Genomic DNA, 23,338 nt, shown 5'->3' with positions numbered 1-23,338 from the left:
CAATCTGCCATATTCTTCCGGTAGGTGTATAAGGGGAAAGCGTGGAACAGAATGACTTCCAGCTTTTGCGACCCAGGCGCTGGAGGTGTTTTCGGATGACGCTACGAAGCCTACATACTTCCTGGTAATCCTGTTGACTTCCAGAACGACGGAACCGGCGCTCTGCTCGGCGTCGTATTGTTCTTAGGCGTTCAAACTCGACATCAACATTTGAATGCGTTGCTGGGATGGGGACCTGCTTGGTTGCGATAGACATGCTGGACGCCAGAGTACAGTTAATATCGTCCAGACTTGTCGCAGAGTGAAGTAAATCTTAAGCTGTCCTGTTAAAAACCTTCCAGTTAGTAACTTTCTTGGTCTTACGAGGGCCTCGCAGCCCAGAGTGGCAGACAAGCAGCGGCATGTGGTCACTCCCCATGGTGTCTATATCTACTAGCCAGTGAACCTCTCGGGCCAACGAAGGAGAACAAAAGGTGACGTTAATACAGCTGGAGTACAAGGGCCCACGAAAAAAAGTCTGAGAGCCATCATTTAAAACGATGGCGACAAAATCCTCCAAGCATTGCTGTAACAGCCGGCCCTGTACATCATCATGCGAGCTTCGCCACGCAGTACCATGGGCGTTGAAATCACCACACACGATGAAATGATTATGGAGAAGCCGAAAGCGTGACTTTTACTTTTTTGAACTATTTCTGTTGCAATACTGTGTAAAGTTTTTGTTGGGTCTGCAGTTATTCGTGGATGACTTCATATTTCTGTAAAAAAGGTGAGGTTCTCTTGGCAATTTTCGAAGTTCAATTGACAAAAATAAATTTACCACAATTAAAAATAATCTTCCTCAAATGTGGCAAAAGCTTCCAGAAGGTAACCGCCGAAAGTCCCACGATACTCCGGCGTGCATGTCACCTGTTAGATTTTTTGTATCACTTTAGGTGGAACACCGTGTATATCACGTATCAATATTTCAGCTGTATCCCATAAAGTGTGTTGTGACATTTACGTAGCACACTGTCGCTGATACCTTATGATAATGCAGGCACGGGGCAATTATGGCGTTCTTGATTGACACCGCTCGTCGGTACTTGAATTAATTTTACCAATTTGATCTTTGATCTAGCTGTGCCGAAATATCAGTGCTCCATGGACGCTATTACATTTAGATAAGCGCTACTGCGGTTACTCATCTGTAGTTGAGGAAGGGTCTCCAGCCCTGCCTTTACATCGACAGCGGCCATTCTTCTGTGTTTCCATTGGCCTCGGTACCATTACGTTGCCATACTACAAATCCAGTGTTTAGGTACGAAAACACTCACTGCCCCACTAATAAAAGTTACTTGCATACTTGATGATCTAACCCGAGACTGTCAAACGAACCCAGCTAATCACACACACAAAAAAAATTCCTTCCGCAAGTTTGTAAGCTCACTACAAATATGTGTAGCCTGTGAGCATGCTGCCATAAAATTACCATTGAACTCAAAACTCGCTGGCTTGATCTCCTTGACATGTACAACGCATGACATGAATATGTTGCTCGTTTAACCAGAAAATCGAGGCAATTCCAATGTTTTGTGTGTATGTTAGTGTCCTGTATTGCCATGTCGAATGGCTCAAAAGTTCGCAGTGTAATAAGTATGTCATTGGTCCCTTCACTTTGTACATCTGACACAAATGTAATATAGCCAGATGTAAATATTATGTAGGCAACCAAAAATATCAATATGAAATCAATTTATAGGCGTGTCACCGGTAACTGTTATTGTGTAATTATTGGATAAACCAGCGTTCATCCATTCATTCGACTTCATAACGTCAGCTTTCCTCGAAATGAAAATGGCGTGGAATCTGATACTGACACCATAAGGAGAGAGCGGTTCATATAATTTCCATAATTCACTCAAGCAGCTCCGTAAGCTGAAGATTTTCGATTCGATCTTCGTGCATTCCGCATATCATTAACGAGAGTTTCGAAATATCCTGTGTCAGTGGTATAGTTCTTCCGTGGCTGAACAAATGTCGTACTTCATCCCGGGAAATCCCGTAGATTGCAATGGTGTAACTCATGAAGCATGTGGAAGACGTGACATTTAGTGCGGAATGTGCTTGCTGAACTTAACTGGACGATACTTACTGAACGCAGTATCTTCTCGCAGGCCTTCTCGGCGTTCCTAAGCCGGTGAGTGTAAGTCCATGTAAGCGAACCTTCCCTTTCCCCTTCCCGCTTCTTTTCTTCACCTTGCCGATTTCCGTGCCCTCGTCTTCGTGCCACAGTTTCAGTTTCGGGTCCAGGTGCAGGAATCGAGCCCTTCTGGTAACAGACCCCTCCGTAGCATGTACCATCCCATGTGCCTCGATACTGCCGGAAAATTGGAAATATTAGGTAGTCACTTGATAACTGTCTAGATTCGCAAGAATTAGCGTAAATAAATCAAAATTACAGAAATACATATTCAATTGACTTCCATCTGGCTGCGTCAACGCAATCGCCATTGCCACTAGCGCCGAAGCGCACCTCCAATAAAGTCGAGTCGAACTTTCTGTTTGCACTTGCGCTGTCTTTGTTCCACAGACACTTCACTGTAACGGCGGCATGGTAGCACGGCGGCTGTCAGTGCCGACACGACAACGCGCCTTTTAGTTTAACGAGCTGAGAATCGCACCATTCCCGTCCAACTTCCATGAAGCGTCCTTTCCTGATTAACGTGTATTCGCGTCTCTGACTGGTAATCAATAATTTCAGTGGCTTAAACGACCTGGGACAAACTAGCAGGCTTGGTTGACTGTCATATTCCTGACGAGATTCTACGAACAACACGGTGGGCTAGTTAACCACTCCGACATGAGCTATGTTCGGAGACAGTCAACCCAAGCCGGTAATTCATGGTTACGCTCCTGTCGTGATTAATCTTGTCTTTCATATCGCACAAAAGGTTTCAAAATCTTGAACTACTCTTGACGTCTTCCTGCCCACTTCAAGCACTGTACCACACGAACGGAAGTGTGCTTAACCTGCCTGCCTTGCTTCATTCTACCCGTTGCCCATGAACCGTTTCCAGAACCGAACAGTTTGAAAAAACAAAAAGAAAAAAAAAACATTGGAACCATTACAGCTACCTTACGGAGCGGAACCGGAACTGAACCTTTATCGTCGAACCTCAATCCGAACCGAACCGATAAACGTTTCGGTTCGACTCTCTGCCGAAACTCAAGCTTTTTTACAGTATGAAGTTTCTAAACCAGATCGCCTTCATTTATGCTGTTTTATCACCGATGGTCAAAGAAGACGTTGCTAAGACAGCCATACTCCGCTTACGCTCTGAATTTCTGGTTGAACCCAAGCTTTTCAACGGTTCACCAGCTCCACATTCATAGTACTACTACTTTTTCTCTACGCCTACATTAATTGATGCTCTCGTCCTTGTAAGATGACTTTTATCCTCGCCGCATTCCTTTGCTGGAAAAAACTGTGACGCACGAAAGCTGCGGTAATTCTATAGCTACGTACATTACAGTCGAGTCCGTCGTCGTAGGTGCCATATTTCCACACGCCGCCTGTAGTCTGGCCGCAGTAGTACAGGCACTGGCCAGCTTCTCTGTCCTGTAAGGAGATAAAACAATTATTTCCAGAAAGGTAACCATTGTAACGTCCTTCGCTCGAGTACAATTATTAAACGCACAGCGGCTAAATTCCCGGGTACAGTAATAGACAAGTTCAGAAAGTACCAGAGAGCTTAGTGTCGCTTTGAATTATGGGAACAAAGGAGAAGTTCTCCAAGCTGTTTCGGTTCGTTCTTCCTAGGCCAGAAGCGGAGTGTTTTCATTTTCCCAGGGGGGGCAAGGGCGCACCGCGAAGTAAGTACTCTGGCGGGGGGGGGGGGGGGGGATATGTTTATTAAGAAAAAAAGAAAGGAAAAGAAAGCCAGATGGATGTCGGCTTGTTATTCCAACAAAAAAGTGAAAGGGGGAAGAAAAAGGCAAAGCAAAAGAAGAAAGCAAAAGAAGGAAAGAAAAGGAAAAGAAAAGTGAAGAACACAAAACTAAAGTTGAAGAATCACACACTCCGGCGGGATCCTATGATGTATGCAGAACTGGTATAGAAATAAGAGGAAGGAAGAACAGAAAAAACAAAACAAAAAGAAAAAAGAGAAAGAACGTAAACAGTGAACATGTCCACAACTGAAGGCATTGCGCCTTTGAAAACTGAGTGCAAAAGGAACAAAATTCATTGAATCCTCGGTGTTTGACCCGAAATGCGCGCAATATAATGAATATGGTCAATGAAATGGAGCAGGCGGGAGTTGAACCCGCTCCCAACGGATATGCGTTCCGAAGATCCTACCGTTACACCTCGCAGCTGCTGGTTCCTTTTCGACTGCTTCGTTTCATTGATCTGATTGCTTTGGGCGAAATTCAGTCTAGATATGTGTTGTGTCATCCTCTGTGTTTCTTCGCCTCACCTTCTACTGTGATAATGAGTATGGTGGGCAGATACATATTTTACAAATTGCAAGATGCATTTTTGGGGTTGGTGCCTCTTTGCTCTTTTGACCCGGGCGCGCCGAGCCCCAAAGGTTGGTGTCAGTCTCTTAGCGGGCCTTCCCGGGGGAGGCGGCGCCCCTCCTAGTTCATGTTCCGGGGGGGCAAGGGCCCCCCCCCCCCCCCCGCAGTCGGCGCCTATGTCCTAGGCCACGAGGAGTCCAGGTCAGCGAAAACGAAACCCGAAGGACAGTTCATTCCAGTAGTCTCCCGGGATGCAACGCGTGCGCATGGAGCATTGGGTTTTTCTGAAGTCTTCTATTGGCTAGCATCTGTCTCTGCATGACCATGTGTAGCAGTTATGTAAGAAAATATGCTTTGTATCATACGCTTTAGCCAAGTGACGATTTCTGCTCTCTCCGTCCACCCTTAGGACAGTTTGTGTTTTGTTCAAAGCCATATTTCCTGTGGCATAGAATGCTACACTTTGGCATACGCCTGTACGGTAACGCCACTGTTCATTGCTAAAGAAAAAAGAAAATATATTTCTCACAATCTTATCGCTACCCAGTCATGAAACTGTTACATGTGCATTCAATCCCTTTTTACACTCCCAGTGTCGGGACCCTACTGAGGTATAGCCTGTGTACATTAGTATATAAGCCAATCAACGCTCTATGCACCGTACCATTCGTGGCTTTACGCCATCGAAATAGTCGAATTCCGCTACGGAATCATAATTTGCCTAAAATGCTAACCAATTTCGGCTACTTCGGTTCATTCCAGTATTCAGCAGTGAAACTCTGGAACACATTACACCAACACATGTACCTGGGTCTAAAATATCTATATACATTTAAAGCGATTTTAAAGATTTTAGTTATAAGATTCAAAAAGAGTCACTTTATATGCTATGTAATTATTCAAGAATTATGCGTATTGTGCGTATTATGTTAGCGCTCCCTCTGGACCTGAGGAAAGTGCGGCATTCCCTTAGCCTTCTCTTGATTTGTATGTCTGCATTACTGAAGGGTTTAATTATTTTGTGTTTCTAGCTTGTTGCTCGTGTCTGAAGTGTAGTATTTTTGTTTATACTTTGTATTTGGGGAACAGTTGTACGCCACTGGCGTCTCATCCTTCCTGTAAGGCCATCACTTGCAGGTAGTCACAGTTGGTACTTAACAATGACAGTTGTTCTATTTATGATGATGAGGAATGATGCTGAGTCTGAAGTGTGCAATTTGACCTTCATCCTTGCCGATGAATAATGTTACGCAAAATAGCAAGAGTTACTGCAGTCGCCAGTAACATGCGTGCGCCATTACAAGCACGACAGCCTCTGGGTTGTGATGGCTATGGTCGGAGCTACTGCAGACTTCATCTGTGCATTATATTGTGAACTTCTAACCGCATTGTGGTTAAATGTTTTACGGAGCACATCTGACAAAAACATATTTACGGGTCGAAGGCATATACTGCAAGACAAGAAACCCCAAACAAACAACTTCGTCACTGAGTCACAGGTATAGTGGATGGAGAAGCTTCACGCAATGCACCACAAGTGGCGCTCTCAATTTGTACAGTGTCAGAGTTTAGCCCACAATACTTCTTGGCGAAGGTTTTCCAACCAAACACCGAGTGTAGGGAGGAATTCCAAAAGTCCTACAAGAAATCTTTCATTCTTGAACGGAAACAACGTTTAGACAAAACATTAAAAAAAGTGAATTTTCCCTTGCACGTCAACATCATGTGTAATGCACCGAGCGCATTAGCGGATATGTAAAAAATGCATTACCCTAACGTAACACCGGAAAAGGTATCCCACGGAACGCGAGCACCATGCTGCAGCCACAAAATATTCGTGGAATTAAGGGCCACGCTCTCTCAACGGTGCCATCGGAGTTCATGGCGGACAAAATATTCCTGGAATTAAGGGTCACGCTCTCTCAGTAGAGCTATGCGGAGTTCATGGCGGACAAAATTTTCGTGGTATTAACGGTCACGCTCTCTCAATAGAACCACGCGGAGTCCATGGCAGTCAAAGTATTGGTGGAATTAAGGGTCACGCCCTCTCAGTGGAGCCATGCGTAGTTCATGGGGGACAAAATATTCGTGGAATTAAGGGCCATGCCCTCTGTGGAGCCATGTGGAGTTCATGGCGTAACAAAATACGTGTGCAGTTCAAAGACTTCTCTCGCGCGTTAAAGGTCAGCTACGATCACAGCTGCTGGGTAAGACCTCATGGTATTCGTGGCACTATTCGCAGCTAAAATAATCTTTAAAGGGCCACTACGGACTTAATCTCGTGTCTTCAGAGTCCTACCAAAGTTATGTTACTCAAATCTTCTTTCTCACTCTACATACCTGTAAACTATTTTGGCTCTACGTGACGCGAAAGCTAGAGAAAATTGAAGGACAACGGAAGCGAAAATGTGCTGCAAAGCTGTTTGCCTCATATTGCGATGTGTACGAAAACAATCCGGAATCCGACTTAGATTTACGTATATTTGTTGAAATGCCGCCACAATCGCGATATAAAATTCGGCCGCGGAGCACTCTGAGCCCCTGGCGAGCGTCGCCGTGCCGCCGTTGCAGACCATGGAAGTGACGCACGTTGTCTCTCCTGTTGGAGTTGCTGACTTTCATTTCGCGGTTGTTTTGCGTTTGCGTTTTTGTTGATTTTCGCGACAAGAAAAATTGTACATGCTTGTGAAGTCTTTCCTGGCTGTGCTACAGCATGTTCCCTACTTCCTTTCGGCAACCGGAGGACATAGTGTTCCTTGCACGAACGACACACGGATAGAAATCACAAACACAGCGTCAAACATCGAGTGACGTTTATTACAAAGACAACACTACCGAGGCTGGCCCCCAAAATCCATCCGAAGGAAGGTAATCTCATTCTCTCTAGGGGTGAGAGTCTTGCTGCTTACATTACTGGCTGTCTTACCTTGCGTTCGGCCTGGATATGTTTCAGAACAAACACGCTCTACCAGTCTGTGGTTGTTTCCGTGGCCGTATCGGCCATTGGCGCTCGACTGGCAATCGAGAGATGAGACGCTCAAATTCTGCCGATGTCTGACTTTTTTGATGACTGACATATTTCAATTGTTTCCGAAAGACAGGAATCTTATTGTCGCCGCGAATCCGTCTATGCCTACTTGCAGACAGGTGAAACAAGACTAGTAGTGCTCACACATACTGTTGACGAATGGTTCAAAACAAATCCAGAGGCGCTCATTACCCTTGACTTGTCAACGAGGTACATCAGGCTGAAAGAAGGAGCGGCCCTTTCTGTATTTTCACGAAAACGGAAGGCACAAATCTTTACCTCCGCTTGGCGTTTCGGCGTACGTCTGATTCCCGCTATGGGGAAAAAACGGAGACTAAGAAGCATGTACGAACCCATCTCTCATAGGATATATCGCCTTCAGACTTCCACTAGATCTCCGAATCATACATCTTCAGGCGTTATTCGAAATTCGCCGTGTTTATCCCGTTCATCGGGCAGTCGCACATGGAGCTCGAGAGATATTTGACGTCACGCGCTCCTCAGATTTTCCCGTAATGCTTTGCGGCAGCGGGCGCATTCCATGGGCGATCGTGTCGTGTGGGCGGCCCAGCGCGCTCGTAATCGTCAAAATCATGCCCATCCGTACAGCGTACTCGCAATAAAATACTAGTGGCATCATAATTCTACGTAATATTTGCACCTTGTTCGGGCCCTTTTTTGCAATGGACAAATTTCGCTTCCGTCGTCCTTTAATTTTTATTTTTGAGAACTGTGACGTCATGTTAGGCTCCGACGGAGCGCCCGGCTCTCATCTGGCAACGTTGTTGCCCTTCGGAGTCTTCCGGGGGGTCACTTTTTGCACTCAGTTAGCTGAGCTCCCCGTGGCATATCCTCCGACCGCTCCGAAGTTAGAGGAAGCACAAAGGAGGGAGAAGACATCTCTCCCATTTTCACCTCTTTCGATCAACGTCACGTGACTTTCACACCTTGTGACCCTCCCCGGACGCCGGCGTCATTGCTAGGAGACGAGTGCCGTCTCCAGAACATGACACCATTGCAGTTTGTGGGCTTATGATTACGTCAGCCGCTTCTCGCGTCATCAAAACTTGTGGAGGCTCAACACATCTCAGCAGAAGTGCACAGCGTTCCTAGAGAAGATTGAAATTTCGCGTATAGATTCCTTGAGGCACGTTCTCTTCATGGACTAAATAAAATAAACGCTGTTTTCGGAGTCCGGAATGGCACTTTAAAAAAGGCCAGCGTGCTTTCGATCTTCTTGTATAATTTCTAATTGCCTGTGTCACCTCCTGAGCCACGTTTATGTGCGAGTACGGGTAATATCGTAGCAGCGTTGCAACTTTGTTGCGGCATTTATCATGCTGCATTTTATACAAATTCTATGCACAACAATTTGAATTTATTTTGTTCTACTTCTAATAAGTATGCCTTCTATGGATGTTGTCGTACCGTAAGAGCTACCCGAAAGCTTAAGAAAATAGGAAGAAAATTAATAAACTTTGATGAATTCTGGGATACTAGAAGATAATTACATCTTTTTTCATTATATTCAGTGGGGCTTAACTTATGAGAGCAACTGAAATCGAGGAGGATCGCCAGACATGTCTGCGTAAATCGCAACAAAATGAAAAAAGTTGGAGAGGAAAAAAACTGCGTTGTCGCTATCTCGGTTTTTCCCGCCCCGAGTTCCATATTGTCCACTTTAGTAAAAGCAGCGGTAGTGGAGAAAGATTGGATTGCTACCCGAACTTGTTGCCGAAATACTTCTGCGCTACAAATTTAAAATGCAACGGAATCGCTACTGAAAAAAATAGCGGCTGCAAAATGAACATTTTGTATAGTGCATATTAGCGCGCATGGTTATTCATTTTACTTACCGAACGTTGTCTCCTCTCGCAGGCCCTTACGGCGTTCCGAACACGGTCAGCATCAGTTTCAGTTTCAGGAACAGGTGCACGAAGAGAGCCCTTTTGGTAGCAGCGACCACCATAGCATGTACCATCCCATGTTCCTCGGTACTGCAGGAAAATTGAGCAGGTCAAATAGTTAGTTGACAAATGAACTTGACTCGCTCAAATTAGCATAACGAAATTAAGGTTACATAAATGAGTTATTTAATTGCGTTTGGACGCGAGTATGGCCGCTATCGCTATCATTAGTGCCGAAGCGCGCCACCGATAAAGCTATTCAACTTTTCGAGTTCAATCAAGCTGAGGCTGTCGATAACAGTCGCATACCTTTTTTTTTGTTTGTTTTTTATGGAATAGCATGCAGACCTTTCCCTCCAATCAAATGTATATATCCCCCCCCCCCCCCCCCCTGACTGAATCGTGTTTCAATGCACGATGGATTAGCAGCTAAAAATTAGCCGATGCGAGCTACATGCATGGACTGCACAACAAAGGTCTAGATCCTCATGCATCCTTTCAAGCGGTTTTCTTAGGCATGCTTTTCCATTAGAACAGCTGTCGTGAAAATTCGAACACTACGTACATTACAGACGAGTCCATCGTCGTACATGCCATATTTTAACAAGCCGCCTGAAGTTTGGCCGCAGTAGTACATGCAATGGGCTGCTTCACTGTCCTGTAAGAAGCGAAATTCATTGTGTTTAACACATGTATAATGACGTGTGCAGCTTGGCATTTATGCCTACCGCGGAAGAAGGCGAAACGAAATAGTGAGACCTCCTACCGCTCCCAGTAACTAACTCGTGAATCAATCTTTCTTCGAGCATATGTTATATGACAATAACAGCTGAGCCGCTGTATTCCTGCGGTACTCCCCAATAAACTGCACCGTTCCAACCGTGGTTAATACAGTTGAGTAGAAAGTGGGTTTGAATGACTTCAACTCCATCTTTTTTTTTCCTTTTTGCCTCGAGGGGTGTGGGCAGAATGAAAATGACGTAGCATGACTGTGCCAGGTTTTGGAGTCATTATTATATAGAAGCCCTATTGCAAATTCGTCTGGCACAACGCTTGCGAGGATTAATATATGCCAGGGCACAGGAAGGACCCCAGTATAGAACGGTGTGGGATTCAGCTGAAAAACGAAGCATCATTGCATTGTGCCCCTCCAAGTAGTTTCTTATTGACTGTATTCTATTGCATTATTGCATCATAAGATATGTCGAGGCATATCTTATGAAGTGCTTTGAAGTTTCAGGACTAGAATGTCTTGCTTAGTAATGTCGAACGTTGGAAGATACTTACTGAACGCTGTCTCTTCTCGCAGTCCTTCACAGTGTTCCTGCGCTGCTCAGCTTCAGTTTCAGGTCCAGGTTTAGGAAGGGAGCCCTTTTGGTAGCAGATCCCTCTAAAGCACGTACCATCCCCAGTCCCTTGGTACTGCATAAGAATTGTACAGATCACTCTGCAGCAGTCGCTTGATGAATTGGCTTCATTCTTGGAGTCAACATAACTAAATCAATATTAGCGGATTAAAATATTTTATGAGGTATCCTGTCAGAACTGTAGTTCCTAAAGAAGTGACTAGAGGCAAATGAACCCCAGGTCGATCCGACAACGCTGTTGCCCAGAAAGGACCTTGGTCTCTCACATTAATGTCCGTCGGAGATAACATATTGAAAGGCCTCCGTTACGTTCGGCAAAACTGCAATTTGCCTCCGATTCCAGTTCGACGTCTTTATTCTAAAGCTCGTCAAAAGCACTTGTCTTGTAGAATAGGTATGCGCACATAAGGGTTCCGTGCCGTTAACTTTAACTGCCATCTTTTACAAGTTGCTTTCGTCGAAACTCAGACAGCGAATTTCAAAAACTGCGAAAATTCGAAGGTTACGTACATTACAGTCGAGCCCGTCATCGAATGGACCATATTTGGATTGGCCGGTTGCAGTATGGCCGCAGTAGTACATGCAATGGGCTGCTTCAGTGTCCTGTAAGCCGAAAAATTCGCTGTCGTTCATGGAGATAAGAAAGTGCAGCTTGATCTTCATCGCTGCCTCGGATAAGGGTTGCACAAGACAGGCAACCTACTACAGTCGCTACATGGACGACAGCCTGGGGCTTGTGTTTCCAACGGCCGGAGTTACGAGGACTTCATCCGGACAGTACCGTGCAGCCCCAATGGCATTTTTGGATACATGGTTTATCGAACGTATCCGACAACACCATAGCGACATTTACCAATTAGAACCCGATATCCCCGAAATCAAAAGCCGCGACCGAAGTACTTCGCCACAGAGTGCTAGGTATAGAGTGTACGGAGAACATAATTTCCCATACAGTGTCCTGAGTAATAGTCTATATGCTGTTGCGTGTTACTTCGTGGCCGTCGTAACTTTGTCGCGTACATTTTGTTACACATCTATCAAGTTCAGACATCGACCGTGCCAGCGTTATTTCATTTTTATTTTCTACGTGGTGGAAGAAACGTCGCAGTTCATCGTCGGACAAGTTGTAGACTGCAATGCTGTAACTCATGTAGCACATTCGAGAGACCACAATAATTTCTGGAGTGAGCTTTCTAAACTTAATTATATACTTACTAAGCGCTGTCGCTTCTCGCAAACTTTTACGGCGTTCCTAAACTGGTCAGTTTCAGTTTCATGCCCAGGTGTAGGAACGAAGCCCTTTTGGTAGCAGATTCCATCATAACACGTACCATCCCATGTACCTTGGTACTGCAGGGAAATTATGCAGGTCATCTTCAAGCGATCACTTGATACATCAACTGAATTGGCAAGGATGGTCGTAAATAAATTCAAATTAATGAAGTGAAATATTTTCATGAGCACACTTGTCGCAACTGTATTTTGCAAAGAAATGACTATCTCCAAATGAAGTCCTGGAGGCTATGGCATCGCTGCTTCCAGAACAAAGCCTAATCACTCACACGGATCCCTGTCACAGATATCAATAGAAGAACCAATTCAGAGATCCCGGCTAAACATCTCATTGGAGACTCAATGTTTGGCATGGCAGAAGACCCACGACGTGGCATTGGCGTCCATGATAAACAAGAACAGGTCCGACACGGCGAAGAAATAAAACCCCAATTATTCCTTACGTATTGGAATGAATCTTGAGGGATCCGTGTCTTTAACTTGAGCTGTTCTAGTTTTCATGTGCTTTTCGTTCATGCTGTCGTGGTAAGCTCAATGGTACGTACATTACAGTCGAGTCCATCATCATAGGTGCCGTATTTCCACAGGCCGTTTTGATTCTGGCCACAGTAGTACATGCAATAGGCTTCTTCGGTGACCTGTAAGCAGAAACGCGCATTGTCATCCATACGGATAACGAAGTGTGCAGCTTCATATCTATCCCTGCCGAGGCAACAGGCTACACAAAACTGGGTGATCTACTATCGTCGTCAGTAACGCACAACACTGCATGGACAAATCCTCGTGTCTTCTGTGGGCTATAGGGACCGTGCGGGGACTATAGGCAGCTTTTTATTTACGTTTTAGCGCCGCGAAGCAACTATGGGCGGCGTACAGACGTGGACAGATGGAGAGAGTAAGCAGGAAGGAGTGGGAGGGGGGTTAGTATGTGTCCTGGGCTGAGTTCAGGGAATCCGTGCCGACATTCGTCTGGAAAGTCTTCGGAAAACCCAGGGAAAGCCTCAGACAGCACAGCCGGTGACAGGATTCGAACCCTTGTCACCTCCCAGTCTCGGCGTCGAAAGTGATCATCTTAACCACTACGCCACGGGAGCTGGTCTATAGGCCGTGGACCGCGGACTTCGTTCAGCTCCTCCTGCGGGATGCTAGCATCTAGTGGAGGGAGATTATGATGAAGACGCTAGAAGGAGGACCTCCACCTTGCATGTTGAAGAAAAAATATGATTGTGAGCAGCGGCACGTTCAAAAACTGAAATTATGAAATGGTTTCAGAAAATTCCTTTCCTCTTTCGCAGTATGGTCATGCATATAATGCGAAAGGAGACACAAGCTCTTCCATAATTGCAACAGGCTTGTAACTATAACTAGAGGGGAGCGTCAGTCGCGGTTACTCGGAGATACGCGCAGGGTTTCGCGATTTGCGGGTAGAAATTCGATGTTGCTGCGGGTGGCGGTAAAATGCGGGTGTACCAGCAACGCGTCCGCGGCTAGTGCGGGTGTTCCAGCATTAATCGCGCCTAGTAAAGTAAGATGTCGCCACCCTAACTTACTCATTTAGATATTTTTTAGCAGTTTTCATCAAAAGTAATTAGTTCAAGTTCTTTTTTTTTTTCAGTTTTCACTTAAGAATTCCTAGGGGTTTTTTTTTTTTTTTTTTCACATAGCTCATGGTCATTTCACCTTTCATCGGAACACCTGTGGCTTTCACATAAATAGCTGACCAATTTGACAATGAGCATGAAGCGAAAAAGCATGCGCTCGTGGACACTCCTTCGGTTGTTTTCAACTCAACCCTTTCCTGCAACACACGAGCTGACCGCCTCACATTATCGTGGTCAGCTTGCACTAGCTGTTGTTGTAATGTCATTCGCTTTCCCTCACCGACCCTGAAGGCAAAGTGTCTTCGCGTGAGGCTCTAACAACTAACCGTCATTAAGAGCTTGATATCGTTTTCCTTTCCGATTCGTTTCACAGTTCTAATGCCTCTAAATATAACGGGCCATAAACGAGGTATACGCGCGCGCGGCCGGCAAATGTGAATAAGCCAGCATGCAATTTCGCAATAAAACTAGGTCTCTTATTTGTACCAATCCGTAACAATGTTGTGCCATGATCGCCGTGTGCATCTCTTCGGTCAACAAACATAGGGAAGTAATCGACAAATAATTATACCGTTATCAGGAATGATCGGCTAGAGCCGCTCCATGGGGAAAGTATGCACGGATTCCACACGTTCCACAGATACACGTGTATACAGGGTGTTTCACCCAATGGGAAAAAAATTCTAACTGGCGACGTCCTTGTCGGAGGATTGTGGGGCTTTCTGCCATTACCTTCTGGAAACTTCTGCCACCATCGAGGAATGCTTTGGACAATTTTTAATTGCGGGAAATTTATTGGTTTACAATTGAACTTTGAAAATTGTCAAGCGAACCTCACTTTTTCTTACAGAAATATGAAGTCCTCCACGGATAACCACAGACCCAACAAAAACTATGCGCAGTATCGCAACAGAAATAATAAAAAAAGTAAAAATAACGCTCTAGCCGCGCCTCCTCGATTGTCGTAGAGCGCACTGATATGCGGGGAGAGGAGGAAGTGTATCCGCCTCATGTTTTACCTTTCTTTCCTCCGCTTTTACCTTGATGCTGGGGACAACCCTCTTATCAAAAAGAAAACCAAACAACCGTTTTATCACAAACGAACAAGGGAAGGCGGGGACACTTCCTCCTCTAGACATACATTTCGAGCGCGCTTCTTTGGAAAAGCAGGCAGGCGGTGCTAGAGCGTGACTTTTACTTTTTTTCGACTATTTCTGTTTTAATACTGTGTAAAGTTTTTGTTGGGTTTGCAGTTATTCGTGGATGACTTCACATTTCTGTAAAAAATGTGAGGTTCGCTTGGCAATTTTCGAAGTTCAATTGACAAAAATAAGTTTCCCGCAATTAAAAATAGTCTTCCTCAAATGTGGCAAAAGCTTCCAGAAGGTAACCTCCGAAAGTCCTGCAATCCTCCGGCGTGCATGTCACCGGTTAGATTTTTTTAATCACTTTAGGTGAAACACCCTGTATATCGCACATCAATTATTCAGCTGTATCCCATCAAGTGTGTTGTGACATTTACGTAGCACACTGTCGCTGATACCTTAGGCACGGGGCAATTATAGCGTTCTTGATTGACACTGCTCGTCGGTACTTGAATTAATTTTACCAATTTGGATCTTTGATCTGTGCTGAAACATAAGTGCTTCATGGACGCTATTTCATTTAGATAAGCGCTACTGCGGTTACTCATCTGTAGTTGAGGAAGGGTCTCCAGCCCTGTCTTTACATCAACAGCGGCCATTCTTCTGTGTTTCCATTGGCCTCGGTACCATTAGGTTGCCATATTACAAATCCAGTGTTTACGTACGAAAACACTCACCGCCCCACTGATAAAAGTTACTTGCATACTTGATGATCTAACCTGTGACTCTCTAACGAACCCAGCTAATCACAAAAAAATGCCTTCCGCAAGTTTGTAAACTCACTACAAATGTATGTAGCCTGTGAGTAAGCCTTTAGCCTTTAGCCTTTTACGGAGACTCACCTTTTCCTCTTCGTCCTTTCCTTTCTATTTATTCTTCGTTTTCTTTTTATTTTTTTTAATGGAATAGCATGCCGACCTTGGTCTGGCAGACCTTTCCTTTTAATAAATATATATTCCCCCCCCCCCCCTGTGAGTAAGCTGCCATAAAATTACCACTGAACTCAAAACTTGCTGGCTTGATCTCCTTGACTCTGTACAACGCATGGCATGAATATGTTTCTTGTTCAACCAGAAAATCGAGGCAATTCCAATGTTTTGTTTGTATGTTTGTGTCCTGTATTGCCATGTCGAATGGCTCAAAAGTTCACAATGTAATAAATATGTCATTGGTCCCTTCACTTTGTACATCTGACACAAATGTAATATAGCCAGATGTAAATATTATGTAGGCAACCAGAAATATCAATATGAAATCAATTTATATGCGTGTCACCGGTAACTGTTATTGTGTATTTATTGGATAAACAAGCGTTCATCGATTCATTCGACTTCATAACGTCAGCTTTCCTCGAAATGAAAATGGCGTGGAATCTGATACTGACACCATAAGGAGAGAGCGGTTCATGTAATTTGCATAGTTCACTCAAGCAGCTCCGTAAGCTGAAGATTTTCGATTCGATCTTCGCGCACATGGTTGACGAGAGTTTCGAAATATTCTGTGTCAGTGGTATAGTTCCTCCGTGGTTGAACAAATGTCGTACTTCAACCTGGGAAATCCCGTAGATTGCAATGGTGTAACTCATGAAAGACGTGACATTTAGTGCGGAATGTGCCTACTGAACTTAACTGGACGATACTCACTGAACGCAGTCTCTTCTCGCAAGCCTTCTCGGCGTTCCTAAGCCGGTGAGTGTAAGTCCATGTAAACGAACCTTCCCTTTCCCCTTCCCGCTTCTTTTCTTCACCTTGCCGATTTGCGTGTTCTCGTCCTCGTGCCACAGTTTCAGTTTCGGGTCCAGGTGCAGGAAGCGAGCCCTTCTGGTAACAGACTCCTCCGTAGCATGTACCATCCCGTGTGCCTCGATACTGCGGAAAATTTTGAGGATTAGGTAGTTACTTGATAACGGTCTCGATTCGCATGAATTAGCATGAATAAACCAAAATTACAGAATTGACATATTTAATTTCGTTCCATCGGGCTGTGGCAGCGCAACCGCCTTTGCCACTAGCGCAGACGTGCACCTCCAGTCAAGCTTTTGGCGCTGAGTCGAGAGAGAGCGAGAGAATATCTGTTGATTTACAAACATTGCAGCTGAGGGACACCCATCATCGGTGAATTCCCACCTCATCATCATCAAATGTATGTGTCTGTGTGTGCGTCGCTCAGGAACATCAAACCTGCTTTGGTCACAAACCGCCGTGTGGATGTCGCACTGGGCCGAGCAGAGCGGTCAGAGAAAAGTCTGTGAAACGCAGCTCGAGTAAGGTCGTCTGCGCGTATCTCGAGGGGTGTCGAATCTGCGGCAGTCGAGGATAAGATGTGAAATATCAGCCTTCAAGGCGCAAGTAGGGCATTTGGGCTAGTCAAGAAGACTTAGTTTATAGAGAGGGGTCTCGGTGACATTAAGTCGTAGTCAGTGTAGGATAGACGATTCTCGACACTAGCAGTGGTATGTGCCTATGAAATCCATCGACGGGTGATGTGACCGGATATATTCTTTTAATCGGACAGCGCCCTCTTGAAACTTCTGAGTACCGCTGTGGCGGATTCGGCGGATTTGTAACCGACACGTTGTGAGGCCGAAACTGGCAAGCAGCCGTTATTGAAGGTGACGTCCCCATATGACCCGACGCGCTAAGGCGTCTGCGTGGGTGTTTCCGTGTAGGCTGGCGTTACCAGGTGCCCATTGGAACCTCCCGAGGATTGGACCCGAGGATAGAAGTCGGTTGTATGTTGCGACTATCATGGTGTCTGGACCGCCGACTGTTCTGGTACAATAATTTGCCAGGAAGCGCCGCCTTACTTGTCCGTGAACACAGTCCACGGTCCATAGGCGCTGACCCCGCCATGTGGTTCACCGAGGTCAGTATGGCGAACAGCCCAGACACGGTAGATGACGTTTCGTAGGGAACTCGGCGCCGCTTCCAAGATTATCATGTGGGATGTTAAAAGGCTGCTGATGGCCCGCAGTGAGACACGTTTTCAGTATGCACGGGGATTCATCAGTATACACGAGGAGTCGCTCAGAGTAAGCTGAATTGAGGTGCTCCAGCTGAGGTGCTGTGAAGGGTAGCTCACAGATCCTTAAATTTTGTTCCATGTGCCAAGTACGTTGTCTATTCAATCCCCTTGGCGTAGGTAAGTCAAACCTCTCGATGTACCAATCAAAGGTTAAGGCAACATAGGACGAGTCCCGATCGCAATTTTTCTGCCCATTTCGAAATCTGTACTGACAGCGAGCCCCTTTGGGAGGAGACGTTATGGTTTGCTCATGAATCTGCAACCCCCAGACGCTTGTTAAGTGAGACAATAGCTGCAAAACGCGTGGGTAATTGTGTAAAGCATGCCCTTAGTATCAATTCAACCGGCTTTTAGTCAGATTTTGTGAAAGGTCTCTGCTGACAATGTTGTACTTGACCTGTTTTTCCTCTGCCATATGTTTCGGTTTTTGCGTCAAGTAAATGTTCCTGTCTTCGAGTCCTTCTGTGTCGTCCGTTGTATTTTTCGCCCAAACTCAAGGTTTTTGACAGTATGGAGTTTCTCCACCAGCTCGCCTCCATTTATGCTGTTTTATCACCTATGGCCGGAGAAGACATAGCTAAGACATGCATACTCCGTTTGTACTCTAAAGTTCTGGTTGAACTTTCGGCATGCACCCAAGCTTTTCAGCGATTCACCAGCTCCCATATTCATAGTACTACAAACTTTTCTCTACGCGTACAATAATTGATGCTCTCGTCGTTGTAAGATTACTGTTATCCTCTCCGCGTTCCTTTGCTGGCAAAAACTGACTCACGAAAGCTGCGATAATTCGATGGCTACGTACATTACAATAGAGTCCGTCATCGTAGGTGCCATATTTCCACACGCCGTTTGCAGTTTGGCCGCAGTAGTACATGCACTGGGCAGCTTCACTTTCCTGTAAGAACATAAATTCACCATTGTAAATAAAGGTAACAAGGGTAACGTCCTTGGCTCGATTACAATTATTAAACGCCCTGCGGTTGAATTTCTGGGTAGTATAATATGCGATTTGAGGAAATCCCAGAGAGCTTAGCGCCGCTTTGATGGGAACGTGCTGATAACAAAGGAGGGGAAGGTCTCCAAGCTGTTTCGTTTCCTTCTCTCCAGGCCGATTGTCCACGAGGAGTGAAGGTCAACCAAAACGAAACATGAAGGATAGCTCATTCCAGTAGTCTCCGAGGATGCAACGCGTGTGCAAGGAGCATTGGGATTTTCTGAGGTCGAACATTGACGAACACCTGTCTCTGCATGACCATGTTTAGCATCTATGTAAGAAAATATGCTTTGGATCGTACACCATAGCTAAGTTAAGATTTCTGCTCTCTCTGTCCACCCTCAGGACAGTTTGTCTTGTGTTGAAAGCTCTATCTCCTATGGCATAGAATGCACTTTGGCATACGCCTGTGCGGTAACGCCACTGTGCATTAATTGCTAGAGAAAAAGAAAATATAGTGCTGACAATGCTATCTTTACCCAGTCATGAAACTGTTACATATGCATTCAAAATCTTTTCACATTCCGAATGTCAAGACCCTACTGAGGTATAGACTGTGTACATTAGTATATAAGCCAATCAATACTCTATGTACCGTACCATTCGTTGCTTTACGCCACAGAAATTGTCTAATTCTGCTACGGAATCGTAATTCCCTCAAACTCAGTGTGCCTAAAATACTAACCAATTTCGGTTATTTCTGATTCCAGTACTCAGCAGTGAAAATATGGAACACGTTACACCAACATGTATCCGGGGTTTAAAATATCTGTATAATTTAAAAGATTATAAGAGTGACTTTTCAAGCTGCATAATTATTGAAGAGTGGTTCAAGTGTGTATTATGTCAGTACTCCGTCTGGCTCTGAGTGATTTGCGGCATTCCCTTACCCTTCTGTTGATTGTCTGCATTCCTCAAGTGTTTACTTATTTTGTGTTTCTAGCTTGTTGCTTGTGTCTTCCACGTACTATTTTTGTTTATGCTTTGTATTCGGGGAACAGTTGCACGCCACCGGCGTCAAATCCTTCCTATAAGGCCATCACTTGCAGGTAGTCACAGTTGGTACTTAATAACGGCAGTTGTTCTGTGTATGATGATGAGGAATGATAGTGAATGTGGAGTGTGCAGTTTGACCTTCATCCTTGCCAATGAATAATGTTACGCAAAATAGTAAGACCTACTACAGTCGCCAGTAACATGCGTGCGCCATTACAAACACGACAGCCTTTGGCTATGGTCGGAGCTACTGCAGACTTCATCTGGGCATTATGTTGTGAACTCCTGACCGCATTGTGGATAAATGTTTTACCGAGCAAATCTGACAACATATTTACGGGTCGGAAGCATATACTGCCAAGACAAGAAACCCTAAACAAACAACTTCGTCACTGAGTCACACGTATAGTGGATGGAGAAGCTTCACGCAATGTACCATAGGTGGCGCTCTCAATTTGTACAGTGTAAGAGAGTTTTGCCCACAATACTTCTTGGCGAAGGTTTTCCAACCAAACACCAAGCGTAGGGAGGAATTCCAAAAGTTGTACAAGAAATCTTTCTTTCCTGAACGAAAACAACGCTTAGAGAAAACATAAAAAAAATATGAATTTTCCCTTACACGTCAGCATCATGTGCAATGTATACGCACCGAGCGCATTAGCGGATATGAAAAAGCCATGCGGAGTCCATGGCGGTCAAAATATTGATGGAATTAAGAGTCACGCCCTCTCAGTGGGCCACGCGTAGTTCATGCGGGACAAAATATTCGTGGAATTAAGGGCCATGCTCTCTCAGTGGAGCCGTGAGGAGTTCATGGCGGACAAAACATTCGTGGAATTAAGGGCCACGCTCTCTCAACTGTGCCATGCGGAGTTAATGGCGGACAAAATATTCGTGGAATTAAGGGCCACGCTCTCTCAATGAAGCCATGCGGAATTCATCGCGTAACAAAATACGTGCGCAGTTCAAAGACTTCTCTCGCGCGTTAGAGGTCAGCTACGATCACAGTTGCTGGGTAAGACCTCATGGTAAAAACATCATCAACAACAATAAATGATGACGATGAGATGGGGTGGCACTATCCGCAGCTAAAATAGTCTTTAAAGTGCCACTACGGAATCTCGTGTCTTCAGAATCCTACCAAAGTTATGTTACTGAAATCTTCTTGTCTCACTTTACCTGCAAACTATTTTGGCTCTACGGGACGCGAAAGCTAGAGAATATTAATTTTCATTTTTGAGAACTGTGACGTCCTGTTAGGCTCAGACGAATTGCCCGGCTCTTATCTGGCATCGTTGTTGCCCTTCGCGTCTTCCCGGGGGGCTCACTTTTTGCACTCCGTTAGCTGAGCTCCACATGGCATATCCTCCGACCTCTTGGAAGTTAGAGCAAACACAAAGGAGAGAGAAGACATCTCTCCCATTTTCCCCTCTTTCGATCAACGTCACGTGACTTTTCCACCAAGTGACCCTCCCCGGACGCCGGCGTCATTGCTAGGAGACGAGTGCCCTCTCCAGAACATGACATCATTGCAGTTTGTGGGCTTAGGATTACGTCACCCGCTTCTCGCGCCATCGAAACTTGTGGAGGCTCAACAGATCTCAGTAGAAGTGCACAGCGTTCGTAAACAGGATTGAAATTTCGCGTATAGATTCCTTGAGGCACGTTCTCTTCATGGACTGAATAAAATAAACGCTGTTTTCGGAGTCCGGAGTGGCACTTTAAAAAAGGCCAGCGTGCTTTAGATCCTCTTTTAACATTTCTAATTGCCTGTGTCACCTCCTGAGCCATGTTTATGTGCGAGTACGTGTAATATCGTAGCAGCGTTGCAACTTTGTTACGGTATCTAACATGCTGCAGTTTATACAAATTCGATGCAGAACAATTTGTATTGATTTTGTTCTACTTCTAATAAGTACGCCTTCTATGGATGTTGTCGTACTGTAAGAGCTACCCGAAAAAATTGATGAATTCTGAAGTACTAGAAGATAATTGCATCTTTTTTCATTACATTCAGTGGGGCTTAACTTATGAGAGCAACTGAAATCGAGGAGGATCGCCGGACATATCTGCGTAAATCGCAACAAAATGAAAAAAGTAGGAGAGGAATAAAACTGATTTGTCGGTATCTCTGTCTTTCCCGCCCCGAGTTCCATATTTTCCACTTTAGTAAAAGCAGCGGTAGCGGAGAAAGAGTGGATTGCTACCCGAACCTGTTGCGGAAATACTTCTGCGCTACCAATTTAAAATGTAGCGGAATCACTACTGAAAAAAAGTAGCGGCTGCGAAATGAACATTTTGTATAGTGCATATTAGTGCGCATGGTTATTCATTTTACTTACCGAACGTTGTCTCCTCTCGCAGGCCCTTACGGCGTTCCGAACACGGTCAGCTTCAGTTTCAGGCACAGGCGCACGAAGAGAGCCCTTTTGGTAGCAGAGACCACCATAGCATGTACCATCCGATGTTCCGCGGTACTGCAGGAGAATTGAGCAGGTCAAATAGTTAGTTGACAAATGAACTTGACTCGCTCAAATTAGCATAACAAAATTAACGTTACATAAATGAGATATTTAATAATAATAATTACCTTTATTCACCACTCTCGTGGACGGGAGTTGGGACAAAAAAGCCCAAAGGACTTGACAAAGGTCCCAACCCCCCGGCAGTATTATAAATACATCAATAATAATAACCATATTTACAAACATATGTACAAGTCATAGTTACAATTCAAAGAGAACAGACCAAAAGGAAAAAAAAAGACAGTCCGCAATTATACAAGCAATATACCCCAGTATAGTATCCAAACGAGTTCATTATTAATCAAGATACAGATAGTAATCAAACAAATCCGCTTTCAGTAATAAGCATAGCTCGTTATTGTTATTGAGCAACTTCACTGTATTATATTGTAATGTTTGCTGGCCATATGATGTTCTAAATTGTGGTATCACGTAACATATTGGGTGACGATAATTGTGCGTGTGGCTTTTAGAATGTAGATCGATCATAGTTAGAAAATCTGTGAGGTTGTTTTTTACGGCTCGTATAAGTTAGTGAGAGTCTGTAGTTGTACAAGTTGTGGATTTTAATTATTTTGTGCTTTTCAAATAGGCCCCTAGTTGTATGAGTATAATGTATATTCTCTAAAGTGCGCAGGAATTTTTTCTTAAGCGTTAAAAGATTTGATAGATATGATCACGAGGAGGTACCCTAAACCAACAAACAGTGATTGAGGTGGGAGCCAATACATGCATGGTACAACAATTTTAAAACATTTGGCGGAAGAAAATATTTACACCTATTAATCGCACCTAGGGCCGAGCATATTTTCCCGCAAACATGATGAATGTGGGCATCCCATGATAACGTGTCTGACAGATAAACGCCCAGTATTTTGACTGTGTCAGTGACAGTTTAATGACAGCGCCGTTCAAACGTATGTCGACTGGTACTGACAGCTGGCGATTTCTG

General features: G+C 44.7%; 1 protein-coding gene across 4 annotated transcripts in view; it reads right to left on the bottom strand.

The window, feature by feature from the left end:
- LOC135388781 (uncharacterized) overlaps window positions 1-23,338 on the bottom strand; it is a 174,439-nt gene that overhangs the window by 50,382 nt on the left and 100,719 nt on the right. For 3 of the 4 annotated variants that reach the window (XM_064618572.1, XM_064618574.1, XM_064618573.1), the window contains 11 exons: window positions 22,204-22,338; window positions 18,674-18,766; window positions 16,488-16,712; window positions 12,644-12,736; window positions 12,021-12,155; window positions 11,316-11,408; window positions 10,726-10,860; window positions 10,004-10,096; window positions 9,388-9,528; window positions 3,509-3,601; window positions 2,135-2,359 (listed from right to left, as the gene is read on the bottom strand). In XM_064618572.1, coding sequence (XP_064474642.1) covers window positions 2,135-2,359; window positions 3,509-3,601; window positions 9,388-9,528; window positions 10,004-10,096; window positions 10,726-10,860; window positions 11,316-11,408; window positions 12,021-12,155; window positions 12,644-12,736; window positions 16,488-16,712; window positions 18,674-18,766; window positions 22,204-22,338 — 1,461 coding nt within the window. The remainder of the gene's footprint in view (window positions 1-2,134; window positions 2,360-3,508; window positions 3,602-9,387; window positions 9,529-10,003; window positions 10,097-10,725; window positions 10,861-11,315; window positions 11,409-12,020; window positions 12,156-12,643; window positions 12,737-16,487; window positions 16,713-18,673; window positions 18,767-22,203; window positions 22,339-23,338) is intronic. The other variant, XM_064618575.1, reaches the window with a different exon arrangement.

This window comes from Ornithodoros turicata, chromosome 3 (genome assembly GCF_037126465.1).
Source record: "Ornithodoros turicata isolate Travis chromosome 3, ASM3712646v1, whole genome shotgun sequence".
NCBI classification, from domain to species: Eukaryota; Metazoa; Arthropoda; class Arachnida; order Ixodida; family Argasidae; genus Ornithodoros; species Ornithodoros turicata.
The sequence above is the reverse complement of the archived record's forward strand: the minus strand, read 5'-3'. Positions and strand labels throughout refer to the sequence as shown.